The sequence below is a fragment of the Chamaea fasciata genome, unplaced genomic scaffold (assembly GCF_029207755.1).
Source record: "Chamaea fasciata isolate MVZ Bird 193981 ecotype frontalis unplaced genomic scaffold, bChaFas1.0.hap1 SCAF_780, whole genome shotgun sequence".
Taxonomy (NCBI): Eukaryota; Metazoa; Chordata; class Aves; order Passeriformes; family Sylviidae; genus Chamaea; species Chamaea fasciata.
In genome coordinates this window covers 31,838-47,729 of record NW_027094865.1, presented here as the reverse complement: position 1 = coordinate 47,729, position 15,892 = coordinate 31,838, and the positions used below count along the sequence as shown (strand labels likewise).

The window sequence follows — 15,892 nt, the reverse complement described above, 5'->3', positions numbered from 1 at the left end:
GGAGCGTTTTTGGCGCGTCCTCGGCGCCGCTCGGTTGGTTTGTTTCGTTGTTTCCGGGGCCTTTTTCGGCGTTTTCGCTGAGATTTGTTCGAACCGTTTTTAGGCTTTCGTGGGATTTCTTTCGAAGCGTTTCTTACCCGTTTTTTTACCCCTCTTTTTAACCCTTTTTACTCATTCTTTACCGTTTTTACCCTTTTTTACGCCTGTTTTACCATTTTTACCGGTTTTTACCCTTTTTATCCTTTTAACCCTTTTTAAAACCCTTTTTTTACCCTTTTTACCCGTTTTTAACCCTTTTTAACCCTTTTTACCCTTTTAACCCTTTTTTACCCTTTTTAACCCTTTCTTTACCCTTTTTACCCTTTTAACCTTTTTAACCCTTTTTAACCCTTTACCGTTTTTACCCTTTTTTTACTCTTTTTACCCTTTTTTGCTCTTTTTTACCCTTTTTACCCCTTTTAACCATTTTAACCCTTTTGAACCCTTTTTAACCCTTTCTTTACCATTTTTACCCTTTTTAACCCTTTCTTTACCCTTTTTACCCTTTTAACCTTTTTAATCCTTTTTAACCCTTTACCGTTTTTACCCTTTTTTTACCCTTTTTACCCTTTTTTGATCTTTTTTACCCTTTTTACCCCTTTTAACCATTTTAACCCTTTTGAACCCTTTTTAACCCTTTCTTTACCATTTTTACAGTTTTTAACCCTTTTTAACCCTTTTTAACCCTTTCTTTACCATTTTTACCGTTTTTAACCCTTTTTAACCCTTTTTAACCCTTTCTTTACCATTTTTACCCTTTTTAACCCTTTTGAACCCTTTTTAACCCTTTCTTTACCATTTTTACCCTTTTTAACCCTTTCTTTACCCTTTTTACCCTTTTAACCTTTTTAATCCTTTTTAACCCTTTACCGTTTTTACCCTTTTTTTACCCTTTTTACCCTTTTTTGATCTTTTTTACCCTTTTTACCCCTTTTAACCATTTTAACCCTTTTGAACCCTTTTTAACCCTTTCTTTACCATTTTTACAGTTTTTAACCCTTTTTAACCCTTTTTAACCCTTTCTTTACCATTTTTAACCTTTTTAACCCTTTTGAACCCTTTTTAACCCTTTCTTTACCGTTTTAACCCTTTTTAACCCTTTCTTTACCATTTTTACCCTTTTTAACCCTTTTTAACCCTTTTTAACCCTTTCTTTACCATTTTTAACCTTTTTAACCCTTTTGAACCCTTTTTAACCCTTTCTTTACCGTTTTAACCCTTTTTAACCCTTTCTTTACCATTTTTACCCTTTTATAACCCTTTTTAACCCTTTCTTTACCATTTTTACCCTTTTATAACCCTTTTTAACCCTTTCTTTACCGTTTTAACCCTTTTAAAATCCTTTTTAACCCTTTACTACCCTTTCTAACCCTTCATTCGAGGCGGTTTCGCCCGCTGTTGGTATTTTCGGGCGCGGATTTTGGTGTATTTCCCGTGGTTTTGTGCGTCTCCCCCTCGGCCGCCTCCCGTCCCCAGAGTCGCCGGGCGGGGTCACGGCGGCGGTTTCATTGTCACTGTCGCGATAGTCGGCGTTTATTGTCACCGTCGCGATAGAGCTCGGGAGCGGGCTTTAGGAGTACACGGGCCGCGGGCTTCGTTGCCGTGGCAACAGGAGCAGGCCGCAGGCTTCGGCCTACTCCATCCCGCGCCATTTTTCCGCCCTTCCCTCCCCAGTCCGCCCCCTCCCCTCCCCCCCTTTCAAGCGGCTTCGCCCCCCCTCCCCCATCATAAAAAACCGTAATTAAGCTTAAAAAAACCCCTCGTTAGGGCCAATTAAAAAACCCGACCCTCCCCCGGTACTAAAAAAGCTGCAAAACGGGGTGAGAAGACCCCCCAGACCCCGCCGGGGGGAATGTCCGGCCCCCCCGGGTGGGCGGGGGGCTCCGTCCGTGGGTCCGGCCATGGCCTGCCCCTCCCCCATCGCCGGCGCTGGGGGTCCCGGGGGGGCTGGGCCGGGGTCACCGACGGCAGGACTCGTCTGGGGAGGGGGAGAGGGGTCAGGGGCACCCCAGACAACCCCGAAATCACCCCAAATGACCCCGAAATAACCCCAAATGACCCGAAATCCCCCCAAATCACCCAAAATAACCCCGAAATCACCCCAAATGACCCCGAAATCACCACAAATGACCCGAAATGACCCCGAAATCACCCAAAATAACCCCGAAATAACCCCAAATAACCCCGAAATCACCCCAAATGACCCGAAAGCCCCCAAAATCACCCCAAATAACCCCGAAATAACCCCAAATAACCCCGAAATCACCACAAATGACCCGAAATGACCCCGAAATCACCCAAAATAACCCCGAAATAACCCCAAATAACCCCGAAATCACCACAAATGACCCGAAAGCCCCCAAAATCACCCCAAATAACCCCGAAATCACCCCAAATAACCCGAAATGACCCCGAAATAACCCCAAATAACCCCGAAATAACCCCAAATAACCCCGAAATCACCACAAATGACCCGAAAGCCCCCAAAACAACCCAAAATAACCCGAAAATCACCCCAAATGACCCAAAATCCCCCCAAATAACCCAAAATAACCCCAAAATAACCCCAAATAACCCCGAAATCACCACAAATGACCTAAAATCCCCCCAAATAACCCCAAATAACCCCGAAATCACCCAAAATGACCCAAAATCCCCCAAAATAACCCTGAAACAACCCCAAAATAACCCCAAATAACCCCGAAATCACCACAAATGACCCAAAATAACCCCGAAATCCCCCAAATTACCCCAAAATCCCCCAAAATTATCCAAATTACCCCAAGATAACCCCAAAATCCACCAAAATACCCCCAAATAACCACAAATAACCCCGAAATCCCCCAAAATTACCCAAAATAACCGCCAAAAAACCCCAAATTCCACCAAATTACCCAAAATTACCCAAAATAACCCCAAAATAACCCCGAAATCCCCCAAATTCCCCCAAACTAACCCCAAAATCCCCAAAATTACCCCAAATTTCCCAAAATAACCCCAAATTCCACCTAAATCCACCAAATTTCCCCCCAAATTCCACCCAAATCCCCTCAAATTCCACCAAGTTTCACCAAATTTCCCCCAAATTCCCCCCAAATCCCCCAAATCCCTTCCCAGGACCCCAAACCCCCCAAATCTCCCCCAAATTCATTCCCAAAGCCCCCCAAACCCCCCAAATCCCTTCCCAAGACCCCCAAATTCCCCCCAAACCCCCTAAATCCCTTCCCAAGACCCCCAAACCCCCCAAATCCCCCCCAAATTCATTCCCAAAGCCCCCCAATCCCCCCAAATCCCTTCCCAGGACCCCAAACCCCCCAAATCCCCCCCAAATTCATTCCCAAAGCCCCCCAAACCCCCCAAATCCCTTCCCAAGACCCCCAAATTCCCCCCAAACCCCCCAAATCCCTTCCCAGGACCCCAAACCCCCCAAATCTCCCCCAAATTCATTCCCAAAGCCCCCCAAACCCCCCAAATCCCTTCCCAAGACCCCCAAATTCCCCCCAAATCCCTTTCCAAGACCCCAAACCCCCCAAATCTCCCCCAAATTCATTCCCAAAGCCCCCCAATCCCCCCAAATCCCTTCCCAAGACCCCCAAATTCCCCCCAATCCCTTCCCAGGAGCCCCAAACCCCCCAAATCCCCCCCAAATTCATTCCCAAAGGCCCCCAAACCCCCAATCCCTTCCCAAGACCCCCAAATTCCCCCCAAATCCCTTTCCAAGACCCCAAACCCCCCAAATCTCCCCCAAATTCATTCCCAAACCCCCAATCCCTTCCCAGGACCCCAAACCCCCCAAATCCCTTCCCAGGACCCCAAACCCCCCAAATCCCCCCCAAATTCATTCCCAAAGCCCCCCAATCCCCCCAAATCCCTTCCCAGGACCCCAAACCCCCCAAATCCCCCCCAAATTCATTCCCAAAGCCCCCCAATCCCCCCAAATCCCTTCCCAGGACCCCAAACCCCCCAAATCCCCCCCAAATTCATTCCCAAAGCCCCCCAATCCCCCCAAATCCCTTCCCAGGACCCCAAACCCCCCAAATCCCCCCCAAATTCATTCCCAAAGCCCCCCAATCCCCCCAAATCCCTTCCCAGGACCCCAAACCCCCCAAATCCCCCCCAAATTCATTCCCAAAGGCCCCCAATCCCTTCCCAGGAGCCCCAAAGCCCCCCGGGTTCCACCCACCGACGAGCAGGGCGCGGCCCCGGAGCCCCCCCGGCAGCCCCCCCGTGGGGGGAGGGGGCTCTTCCTCCTCCTCCTCCTCCTCCTCCTCCTCGTCGTCGTCATTGTCGCGGCCGCCGGGGGGTCCCGGGGGGGTCCCGGGGGGCTCCTCGGGGGGTCCCCAGGCCGCCAGCGCCGCCCCCTCCGACGGGTACGAGAAGGTTCGCTCCAGATCCCGCTCGCTGAACCAGATCTTCAGCTGGGGGACAATGGGGACACTTTGGGGACATCGGGGACACTGGGGGGATTGGGGACATTGGGGACAGTTTGGGGACAGTGGGGACACTGGGGGACATTGGGGACGGTTTGGGGACATCGGGGACACTGGGGGGATTGGGGACATGGGGGACACTTTGGGGACATCGGGGACACTGGGGACATGGGGGACATTGGGGGCAATTAGGACAGTGGGGACACTGGGGACTTTGGGGACAGTTTGGGGACATCGGGGACACTGGGGACAGTTAGGACATTGGGGACAGTTTGGGGACACTGGGGGACATTGGGGACATGGGGGACAGTTTGGGGACAGTTTGGGGACATGGGGGACACTGGGGACAATTAGGACATTGGGGACATTTGGGGACCCTGGGGACAGTGGGGACAATGGGGACATCGGGGACACTGGGGACATGGGGGACATTGGGGACACTGGGGGACATTGGGGACAGTTTGGGGACATCGGGGACATGGGGACACTGGGGGACAATGGGGACGGTTTGGGGACATCGGAGACACTGGGGACAATTAGGACATTGGGGACATTTGGGGACCCTGGGGACAGTGGGGACACTGGGCACATTGGGGATTTGGGGACAGTTTGCGGACATTGGGGACACATATTTGGGGACATCTGGGGGATTTTGGGGACACTGGGAGTTTGGGGACGTTCGGGGACATCGTGGGAATCCGGGCGGGGTTGGGAATTTCGGGGCGGGGCTCGGCGGCCGTGGAAGCTTTGGGGGAATTCGGGAATTTGGGACGGGCGGGGTGGGGGAGGGGCCCCTCCCCCCGCGGCCGGAAGCGCCTCCTGCCCCTCCCCCACAGCCGGTTCCTGTTTTGGGGGAGCCGCGGAGGATTCTGGGTAACGGCGGGGGGAGAACCAGAACCCCCCAAAAACGGGGGGCGGGGACACCTGGGGGGGACACCTGGGGGGGACACCTGGGGGGGGACACGGGGACACCTGGGGGGACCCGAGAGCACCTAAAGGAGGGATGGGAGGGCGGGGGGGACACAGGTGACACACCGGTGACACACAGGTCACACACAGGTCACACACAGGTGACCCAGGTGACACTGAGGTGACACAGGTGACACAAGGACGGGGGATGGACAGAGAGGGGACACGAGGAGGGGGACACAGGTGACACGGAGATGACACCCAGGTGACACTCAGGTGACACAGAGATGACAAAAAGGTAACACAGGTGACACAGGTCACATACAGGTGACCCCGAGCTCACACAGGTGACCCAGGTGACACACGGATCGCACACAGGTGACACCGGTGACACACACAGGTGACCCCGAGCTCAGACAAGTGACCCAGGTGACACACGGATCACCCATAGGTGACACACACAGGTGACCCGGAGCTCACACAGGTGACACAGGTGACCCCGAGCTCACACAGGTGACACACGGATCGCACACAGGTGACACCGGTGACCCAGGTGACACACGGATCGCACACAGGTGACACACACAGGTGACCCCGAGCTCACACAGGTGACCCAGGTGACACATGGATCGCACACAGGTGACACAGGTGACCCCGAGCTCACACAGGTGACCCCGAGCTCACACAGGTGACACACAGATCGCACCCAGGTGACACTGGTGACACACAGGTGACCCCGAGCTCACACAGGTGACCCAGGTGACACACGGATCGCACACAGGTGACCCAGGTGACACACGGATCGCACCCAGGTGACACCCAGGTGACACAGGTGGCCCCGGAGCCGGCCGTACCTTCTTGCGGTGGGGGTCGCTCTTGGCCAGGCAGGAGCGCGGCAGCGCCAGGTACCCGCCGATCACCTGGATCTGCTCGGCCGTGGGGTAGCGCTTCTTGGGGGGCCCCGGGGGCGCCTCGGCGACATCCGCGGGGACCCCGGCGCCGCCCCCGGGGCCGCCCCCGCCCGCGGGGCCCCGGCGCGGCCGCACGGTGATGGTGTTACCGCTGCGGCGCTGCACGGCCGGGTGGGGACACGGCGGGGGACACGGCGGCTCCCGGCGGGGGGACAGAGCCCGCGCGGCCGAGGGGACACCGCCGGACACGGGGACACCGCCGCCGGACACGGGGACACCGCCGCCGGACATGGGGACACCGCCGGACACCGGGACACCGCCGCCAGACATGGGGACACCGCCGGACACCGGGACGCCGCCGGACACCGGGACGGCCACCCCCGGCGAGAGCGCGGCCCCGCCCTCGGAGCACGGAGGTGACACCGAGGGACGCGACACGGGTGACACGGCGGGGGCGGGGACGGGAGGTGCGGTCAGCGAGGGCTTGGGTGGCCCCGGGGGCTGGTGGCCGTTCACTGTCGCTTGTGTCCCCGCTGTCCCCGGTGTCCCCTGAGCCCCCCGTCCCTCCACCGCCTTCCAGCTCCTGACCATGCCCTTGACCGTGCCCTGTCCCTTGTTTGTCCCCTGTCCCTCCTCCGAGGCCACCGCGGTCACTCTGTCACCCCCTGCTGTCCCCACGGCCGACGGTGACCCCGGGGCCACGCCCTTGGCCGTCCCCAAAGCCTCGGGTGTCCCCAAGGTGTGACCCGGGACCCTCCTGGGGGTCTGGGCCACCCCCTGGCCCTCAGGTGTCCCTTGTCCCTCTGCTGTCCCCAAACTCCGGAGCGCCCCGGGGGTCGCCGCTGTCCCCGCGGCCTTGGCTGACCCTTGACCCTCAGGTGACCCCGCCTTGGTGACCACCCCATGACCTCTGACCACTCCTGTGTCCTTGGCTGACCCTCGACCTTCAGGTGACCCCACACCGCTGACCAATCCATGACCCTTGACCGTCCCTTGTCCCTCGACTGTCCCCAAACCCTTCACTGACCCTTGACCCTCAGGCGACCCCACACCGCTGACCCCCCCATGACCTTTGACCACTCCAATGTCCTTGGCTGACCCTTGACCCTCAGGTGACCCCGCCTTGGTGACCGCCCCGCGCCCCTCGTCCCCTCCAGGGCCGTCCCCACCCCGGGGGGGACCCTCGGGGACAAAGCGGCTCCGCAGGCGGCTGACGCAGCCCCGGGGGGGGTCCTGGGGGTCCCGGGGGGAATCTGGGGGGTCCCGGGGGGAATTCGGGGGGTCCCGGGGCGGATCTTCAGGATCTGGGGGAGGATTTTTGGCATCTCGGAGATTTTGGGAATCCCGGGGGGGATTTGGGGGGTCCCGGGGGGGGTTTTGGGGGTCCCGGGGGGGGGTTTGGGGGTCCCGGGGGGGGTTTTGGGCACATCTCTCCAGCCCCTCGGTGCTGCGGCTCAGCCCCGGCGCCAGCGCCAGGGACCCGCCCAGAGCGTCCTGCTCAGGTGTGCCCCCAGACTCAGGTGTGCCCCCAGGTGTGCCCCCAGACTCAGGTGCGCCCCCAGGTGTGCCCCCGGCCCGCGCCCGCCGCCGCTCCAGCAGTTCCCGTTTCCAGGTGGGCACCTGCGCCGCGCGCTCCCGCTGCTCGCGCTCCCGGCGCCGCGCGGCCTCATCCTCCCGGCGCCGCCGCTCCAGGAGCTGCAGCTTCCAGCCCGGCAGCGCCATCCCGGCCTGGGGACAATGGGGACACTGAGGGGACAGTGGGGACACTGCGGGGACACTGGGGACACTGTGGGGACACTGAGGGGACACCGGGGACACTGAGGGGACACCGGGGACAGGACAGGGTCAGCTTCCAGCCCGGCAGCGCCATCCCGGCCTGGGGACAATGGGGACACTGAGGGGACACCGGGGACACTGGGGGGACAGTGGGGACACTGTGGGGACACCGGGGACACTGAGGGGACACTGGGGACACTGCGGGGACACTGGGGACACTGTGGGGACACCGGGGACACTGAGGGGACACCGGGGACAGGACAGGGTCAGCTTCCAGCCCGGCAGCGCCATCCCGGCCTGGGGACAATGGGGACACTGAGGGGACACTGGGGACACTGCGGGGACACTGGGGACACTGTGGGGACACCGGGGACACTGCGAGGACACTGTGGGGACAGGACAGGGTCAGCTTCCAGCCCGGCAGCGCCATCCCGGCCTGGGGACAATGGGGACACTGAGGGGACAGTGGGGACACTGCGGGGACACTGGGGACACTGTGGGGACACCGGGGACACTGAGGGGACACCGGGGACAGGACAGGGTCAGCTTCCAGCCCGGCAGCGCCATCCCGGCCTGGGGACAATGGGGACACTGAGGGGACAGTGGGGACAGCACAGGGCCAGTTGGGCTGTCCGGTCCCGTCATCCACCCATGGGGACACTGGGGACACTCTGGGGACACTGGGGGGACAGCACGGGGAAATGGGACAGGGTTTGGAACTGGCGGAGGGAACTGGGATGGGGACTGGGGGCACTGGGATGGGATTGTCCAGCCCGGCACCGCCGTCCCCCAGTGGGGACACCAGGGACACTGTGGGGACACTGAGGGGACACCAGGGACACTGGGGGGACATTGGGGACACTGTGGGGACAGAACGGAGGGAGCAGGGTGGGATTTGGGGCTGCTGGAGGGAACTGGGACGGAGTTTGAGGGACACGGAACGGGCTTGGGGACATCGGAGCCACCTGGAAGGGGACAGGGGCCACCAGGGCCACCAGAACAGGGACAGGGACACCAGTACAGGGACAGGGGCCACCAAGGATGGGACTGAGGCCACCAGGGATGGGGACAGTGGCCAGCAGAGATGGGACAGGGGACACCAAGGACACCAAGGATGGGACAGGGGCCACCAGGGATGGGGACAGTGGCCAGCAGAGATGGGACAGGGCCACCAAGGCCACCAAGGATGGGACTGAGGCCACCAGGGACACCAGGGATGGGGACAGTGGCCAGCAGAGATGGGACAGGGCCACCAAGGACACCAAGCATGGGACTGAGGCCACTGAGGCCACCAGAACAGGGACAGGGACACCAGGGATGGGACAGGGGACACCAAGGCCACCAGAACAGGGACAGGGCCACCAAGGATGGGACAGAGGCCACCAGGGATGGGGACAGGGGCCACCGAGGCCACCAGGGATGGGACAGGGGCCACCGAGGCCACCGAGGCCCCGGGGCGGGAGCTGAGGCCGGCGCCGGTGGAGCCACGCGGGGAGGGGACATTTGGGGACACCGTCCCTCGTCATCAGCATCGCCTCCCCCCGGTGCCCGGGGCTCCCCGCCATCCCGGGAGTTCGGAGGAGCCATGGAAGAATCCCGGGAATCCTGCGGGAATCCCGGGAATCCTGGGGGCGGGTCCGGGAATTCTGGGGGAATTCCGGGAAATCCGGGGGGGGGGGATCCCAGGAAATCCTTTGGGGGGGGGGCGGGGGTGTCCCAGGTGTCCCCGAGGGTCCCAAAATTCCGCGGGGAATCCCCGAAACTCCTCGGAGAAATGCCAAAATTCCGCCGGGGGCGTCTCCGGAAAAAAGGGGAAAAAAAAGAAAGAAAATCCCCCAAATGGCCGGAAAACGCCCCAAAACCGCCGCGGGGGATGGGGGAGGGGAAGGGAGCCCCCCCCAAATTTGGGGAGGGGTCGGCGGCACCCCCGGGACCCCCCGGAGCGCTCGGGGTGTGGCGGGTGGGGGAGGGGCGGCGGAGGGAGAATTTTTTTAAATATTTTTTTAGGGGTGAAGGAAAAAAAAAAAGGGCGGGAAAAAAGGGGAGGGGGGAGGGGAAATCCCGGGGGGGGCCGCCCCTCCCCCACCCCGAGAGACCCCGAAATGGGGGGGAGGGGGGGGAGGGGTCCCCAAAATACTCACCCGGGGCTGGAGGCGCGGGAGGGACCCGGAGGAAGCGGCGGGGGGGGGGGAGGGGAGGGGGGAGGAAAAGCGGCTTTTCCTGGGGTGGGGGAGGGGCGGGGGGAGGTGGGGGGAGGGGCGGGAGGAAGCGGAGGGGGAGGGGCGCCCCCTGCACCCCCCTTTTATTTTTCGAGGGAGCCGAAATTTGGGGGGGGGGGGGGGTGGGAGGGGAAATTGGGGGGGGTGGTGGGGGGAGGGGTCGAACCCGAACCCCCCAAAAATCCGCGCGGGAAAAGATGGGGGGGGGAGGGGCGAATCCAAGATTTTTGGGGGGAATTTTTGGGGGGATGTTCGGGGGCTGGGGGAGGGGCGGGAGGGACCCCCCGAGTTGGGGGAGGGGGAGGGGGAGGGGGAAGGAGTCTCTTTGTGTGCTGCAAGGGGGGCGGGGCCTCGCGGAAGGGGCGGGGCTAGGGGAGGGGCCTCGGGTGTTTCTGTAGGGTCGCCCTCTCGAATCGCCGCGAAATTCCTCAGAATTCCAGGAATTCCGCCCAAACTGCCCCGAAATTCCCAAAAATTCCCCAAAATTTCCAAAAATTCCCCGAAATTCCCCAAAATCCCCCAGATTCCCTTTCCCAGAACTCCCCCGGCTCCAAACTCCCCCAAATCCCCCCGGATTCCCGGCCCCTTCCCCAATTCCCGGGATCCCCTCGGGGGGGGTGGGGGAGGGGCGGCGGCCGCGTCTCCCCCTCCCCCACCCCTTAAATCGGCGGTTTCCGGGGGGGCCCCGCCCCCACCTCAGCTCACCTGGGGACCCCACCCTCACCTGGGCCGCACCCCGGGGTGGGGGTCGGGGTCACCTCGGCGTCGGCCGCGCCCAGAAGGTGACCCCGATCCCGGCCAGGTGAGCGGTGACGTCACACCTGACCCTGACCCCGCACCTGGGCAGGTGAGCCCTGACCCTGATCCACACCTGGCCAGGTGAACCCTGACCCTGACCCCACACCTGGGCAGGTGAGCCCTGACCCCGCACCTGGCCAGGTGAGCCCTGACCCTGACCCCACACCTGGGCAGGTGAGCCCTGACCCTGATCCACACCTGGGCAGGTGAGCCCTGACCCCACACCTGGCCAGGTGAGCCCTGACCCTGACCCCACACCTGGGCAGGTGAGCCCTGACCCTGACCCCACACCTGGCCAGGTGAGCCCTGACCCCGCACCTGGGCAGGTGAGCCCTGACCCTGACCCACACCTGGCCAGGTGAGCCCTGACCCACACCTGGTCAGGTGAGCCCTGACCCTGACCCCACACCTGGGCAGGTGAGCCCTGACCCTGACCCCGCACCTGGGCAGGTGAGCCCTGACCCTGACCCACACCTGGCCAGGTGAGCCCTGACCCTGACCCACACCTGGGCAGGTGAGCCCTGACCCTGATCCACACCTGGCCAGGTGAGCCCTGACCCTGACCCACACCTGGCCAGGTGAGCCCTGACCCCGCACCTGGCCAGGTGAGCCCTGACCCTGATCCACACCTGGCCAGGTGAGCCCTGACCCCGCACCTGGCCAGGTGAGCCCTGACCCTGATCCACACCTGGCCAGGTGAGCCCTGACCCTGATCCACACCTGGCCAGGTGAGCCCTGACCCACACCTGGGCAGGTGAGCCCTGACCCTGACCCACACCTGGCCAGGTGAGCCCTGACCCTGACCCACACCTGGGCAGGTGAGCCCTGACCCTGACCCACACCTGGCCAGATGATCTCAGTCCCAATCCCGATCCTGGCCAGGTGAGCCCTGATCCCCCCTCGGCTGGGGCAGAAGCAGGTGACCCCTCCAGGTGTGCCCCAGGTGTCCCAGCGTCCCCTCAGGTGTGCCCCAGGTGTCCCCATTTCCCCCCAGGTGTGCTCCAGGTGTTCCCAGGTGTGTCTCTGCCCCCCCCGGATCCTCCCAGGTGTCCCAAATCCCCCAGGTGTGCTCCAGGTGTTCCCAGGTGTGTCTCTGCCCCCCCCGGATCCTCCCAGGTGTCCCAAATCCCCCAGGTGTGCTCCAGGTGTTCCCAGGTGTGTCTCTGCCCCCCCCCGGATCCTCCCAGGTGTCCCAAATCCCCCAGGTGTGCTCCAGGTGTGTCCCCGCTGTCCCCAGGTGTCGCCCATCCCCCTCAGGTGTGTTTCATCCCCCCCAGGTGTGTCCCAGGTGTGTCCCCGTCCCCCTCCCCACCCCAAGCGGGTCAATCCCGGTGACTCAGAGGATTTTGGGGTGGGCGGGGCCCCTCCCCCACCCTCACCTGGGCCCCTCCCCCCTCACCTGGGCTATTTAAGGTGTCCCCGGTCCCCTCCTGTCCCCTCCTGTCCCCACCTGGTCCCACCTGTCCCCACCTGGCCCCGATGGCTCCGCCCGGGCCCTGCCGGCCCCTGGTGGCGCTGCTGCTGCTGCTGCTGCTGGGTGAGACTGGGGGGACTGGGAGGGACTGGGATGGACTGGAATGGACTGGGAATGGGGATATGGGGGACTGGGATGGACTGGGATGGACTGGGAATGGGGATATGGGGGACTGGGATGGACTGGGGTTACTGGGATTGGAGATATGGGGGACTGGGATGGACTGGGAGAGGATTGGGAGGGACTGGGATGGACTGGGGGGACTGGGATGGACTGGGAACAGGGATATGGGGGGACTGGGATGGACTGGAAGAGGACTGGGGGGAACTGGGATGGACTGGGATGGACGGGGGGCACTGGAGCCACTGGGAACGGGGATGTGGGGGACTGGGGTGGACTGGGAGAGGATTGGGGGGGACTGGGGGGACTGGGATTGGAGATTTGGGAGACTGGGATGAACTGGGAATGGGGAATGGGACGGGGTCAGGGAGGGAAACTGGGACAGGAACTGGGAGGGACGGAGATGGAGCGATAGGGAGTTTGGGAGGGACTGGGAATGACGGATACGGAATCTGGGTGGGACTGCGGTGACTGGGATGGGACTGGGATGGACTGAGATGGGATTGGGATGGACTGGGATGAACTGGGCTGGGACTGGGATGGACTGGGACGGACTGGGATGAACTGGGATGAACCGGGATGGGCTGGGCTGGGAACTGGTCCGTACTGGTCCAAACTGGTCCGTACTGGTGTATACTGGAGCCGGCTGACCTTTGACCTCCCCCAGGCACCTCTGGGCGCGGCGACTCCGCCCCCGGCCCCGCGCTGACCCCGCTGACGGCCGGGGTGGATCCCTGCAAGGATCCGCTCGGGTTCCTCAGCCCCCAGCTGGGATCCGGATCCTCCCGGGGGTCCTCCGGAAGTCTGGGATCCTCCGGGGGAGCCTGCGGACACCCGGGATCCTCTGGAGGCGGATCGGGATCGGCCGGAAGCGCATCGGGATCCTCTGGGAATTCGGGATCCTCCGGCACCGCAGGATCCTCCGGAGATTCGGGGACTTACGGGGGCGGATCGGGGTCCTACGGGGGCGGATCGGGGTCCTATGGGAATTCGGGATCCTATGGGAATTCGGGATCCTATGGGGGATCCAGCTCAGGGTCCTACGGATCCGGATCGGGCAGACCTGGATCTGGATCAGGAAGACCCGGATCTGGATCCGGATCGGGCAGACCCGGATCCCAGGGGGGAAGTGGATCCCAGGGGGGAGGCGGATCCGGCTCCTACGGGGGATCCTCGGGATCCTACGGGGATGACGCGGGATCCTATGGAGGATCCTACGGAGGCGATTCGGGATCCTACGGGGGATCGGGATCCCAGGGCAGGCCGGGATCCTATGGGGGGCTGGGATCTTACGGGGGTGGATCAGGATCCTACGGAGGAGGGTCGGGATCCCAGGGCAGGCCGGGATCCCATGGAAAACTGGGATCTTACGGGGGTGGACCGGGATCCTACGGTGGGTCAGGATCCTACGGTGGGTCAGGATCCTATGGAGGGTCGGGATCCCAGGGCAGGCCGGGATCCTACGGGGGAAGACCGGGATCCTATGGAGGAGGATCGGGATCCTACGGGGGTGGATCAGGATCCCAGGGCAGGCCGGGATCCCATGGAAAACCGGGATCTTATGGGGGGTTGGGATCTTATGGGGGCGATTCGGGATCCTACGGAGGAGGATCAGGATCCTATGGAGGGTCGGGGTCTCAGGGTAGACCGGGATCTTATGGGGGTGGGTCAGGGTCCTATGGGGGATCAGGATCTCAGGGCAGGCCGGGATCCTATGGGGGCAGCTCAGGGTCTTATGGGGGCGGTCCAGGATCCTATGGGGGCGGTCCAGGGTCCTATGGGGGTGGATCGGGATCTCAGGGCAGGCCGGGATCCTATGGGGGCGGTCCAGGATCCTATGGGGGCGGGTCAGGATCCTATGGGGGCGGTCCAGGATCCTACGGGGGCAGCTCAGGGTCCTATGGGGGTGGTCCAGGGTCCTATGGGGGTGGTCCAGGGTCCTATGGGGGCGGGTCAGGATCCTATGGGGGTGGATCGGGATCTCAGGGCAGGCCGGGATCCTATGGGGGCGGTCCAGGATCCTATGGGGGCGGGTCAGGATCCTATGGGGGCGGTCCAGGATCCTATGGGGGCGGGTCAGGATCCTATGGGGGCGGTCCAGGATCCTATGGGGGCGGGTCAGGATCCTATGGGGGTGGATCGGGATCTCAGGGCAGGCCGGGATCCTACGGGGGCGGTCCAGGATCCTATGGGGGCAGCTCAGGATCCTATGGGGGCGGGTCGGGATCCTATGGGGGCAGCTCAGGGTCCTACGGGGGCGGTCCAGGGTCCTACGGGGGCTCGGGATCCTCCGGAGGGGACTGGGGATCCTTCGGGGGATCCTCCGCGGGATCCCTGGGCTCCCGGCAGCGCCCCGGCTACAAGAACCCCGGGATCCCCTTCGTGCCGGGGCTGCGCGACCCCGCCCGCCTCGGGGGCTACATCCCCGTCCGCCGGGGGCCGGGATCCGCCCCGGGATCTGCCCCGGGATCCACCCAGGGCGCCAGGGCAGGATCCGCCCTGGGATCTGCTCAGGAGGGATCCGGTCAGGGAGCCGGGGCTGGGTCTGCCCTGGGATCTGCCCAGGGATCCAGTCAGGGATCCAACCAGGGATCCAGTCAGGGATCCAGTGACAGGGACGGGGACGGGTGCGGGGGCTGCCGGAAATAGAGGAGGGGTCCCGGACGGATCCCAAAGGGATCCCAGAGGATTCCAGCGGATCCCAAATAAAGCCTCGGATCCGGCGTCGGCCTCGTCACTGTCACCGCAGACTGGGGACACTGGGGACACTGGGAACGGCCTGGGGACATCACTGGGGACACTGGGAACGGCCTGGGGACATCACTGGGGACACTGGGAACGGCGTGGGGACATCCCTGGGGACGCTGGGAACGGCGTGGGGACATCCCTGGGGACACTGGGAACGGCCTGGGGACATCCCTGGGGACGCTGGGAACGGCGTGGGGACATCCCTGGGGACACTGGGAACGGCCTGGGGACATCCCTGGGGACGCTGGGAACGGCGTGGGGACATCCCTGGGGACGCTGGGAACGGCCTGGGGACATCCCTGGGGACGCTGGGAACGGCGTGGGGACATCCCTGGGGACGCTGGGAATGGCGTGGGGACATCCCTGGGGACACTCCCAGCCCCGCCCCCACCCCAGGAATCCCCTCCCCCTGCCATGGGCGGAACCGCGGCCCCGCCCCCCCGAACCAGCGCTCCCAGTGCTCCCAGT

General features: G+C 62.4%; 2 protein-coding genes across 2 annotated transcripts; one reads left to right on the top strand and one right to left on the bottom strand.

Annotated features, from left to right (window-relative positions):
- Positions 1-9: 9 nt before the first annotated feature.
- LOC136305902 (phostensin-like) lies at positions 10-10,235 on the bottom strand. The gene is made up of 4 exons (XM_066209217.1): positions 10,207-10,235; positions 6,233-8,017; positions 4,223-4,457; positions 10-2,017 (listed from the first exon to the last, which is right to left on the bottom strand). Exons 2-4 carry the CDS (start codon positions 8,009-8,011, stop codon positions 1,998-2,000), a joined length of 2,034 nt encoding a protein of 677 aa, XP_066065314.1. The 5' UTR covers positions 8,012-8,017; positions 10,207-10,235; the 3' UTR covers positions 10-1,997.
- A 2,326-nt stretch (positions 10,236-12,561) lies between these two features.
- LOC136305904 (keratin, type I cytoskeletal 9-like) lies at positions 12,562-15,325 on the top strand. The gene is made up of 3 exons (XM_066209219.1): positions 12,562-12,619; positions 13,344-13,478; positions 14,427-15,325. The coding sequence occupies exons 1-3, from the start codon at positions 12,562-12,564 to the stop codon at positions 15,323-15,325; spliced, it is 1,092 nt and encodes a 363-aa protein (XP_066065316.1).
- The last annotated feature ends 567 nt before the right edge of the window (positions 15,326-15,892 follow it).

What these genes read in the sequence shown, in the direction of transcription:
- LOC136305902 (XM_066209217.1), bottom strand. Translation starts at nt 8,011, where the DNA reads ATGGCGCTGCCGGGCTGGAAGCTGCAGCTCCTGGAGCGGCGGCGCCGG. An exon ending in GCGACCCCCACCGCAAGAAG is followed by an intron (nt 4,458 to 6,232) that starts GTACGGCCGGCT and finishes ATTGTCCCCCAG; the next exon opens with CTGAAGATCTGGTTCAGCGA. An exon ending in GGGCCGCGCCCTGCTCGTCG is followed by an intron (nt 2,018 to 4,222) that starts GTGGGTGGAACC and finishes CCCCCTCCCCAG; the next exon opens with ACGAGTCCTGCCGTCGGTGA.
- LOC136305904 (XM_066209219.1), top strand. Translation starts at nt 12,562, where the DNA reads ATGGCTCCGCCCGGGCCCTGCCGGCCCCTGGTGGCGCTGCTGCTGCTG. An exon ending in GCTGCTGCTGCTGCTGCTGG is followed by an intron (nt 12,620 to 13,343) that starts GTGAGACTGGGG and finishes GACCTCCCCCAG; the next exon opens with GCACCTCTGGGCGCGGCGAC. An exon ending in CTCCCGGGGGTCCTCCGGAA is followed by an intron (nt 13,479 to 14,426) that starts GTCTGGGATCCT and finishes GGGGCGGTCCAG; the next exon opens with GATCCTATGGGGGCGGTCCA.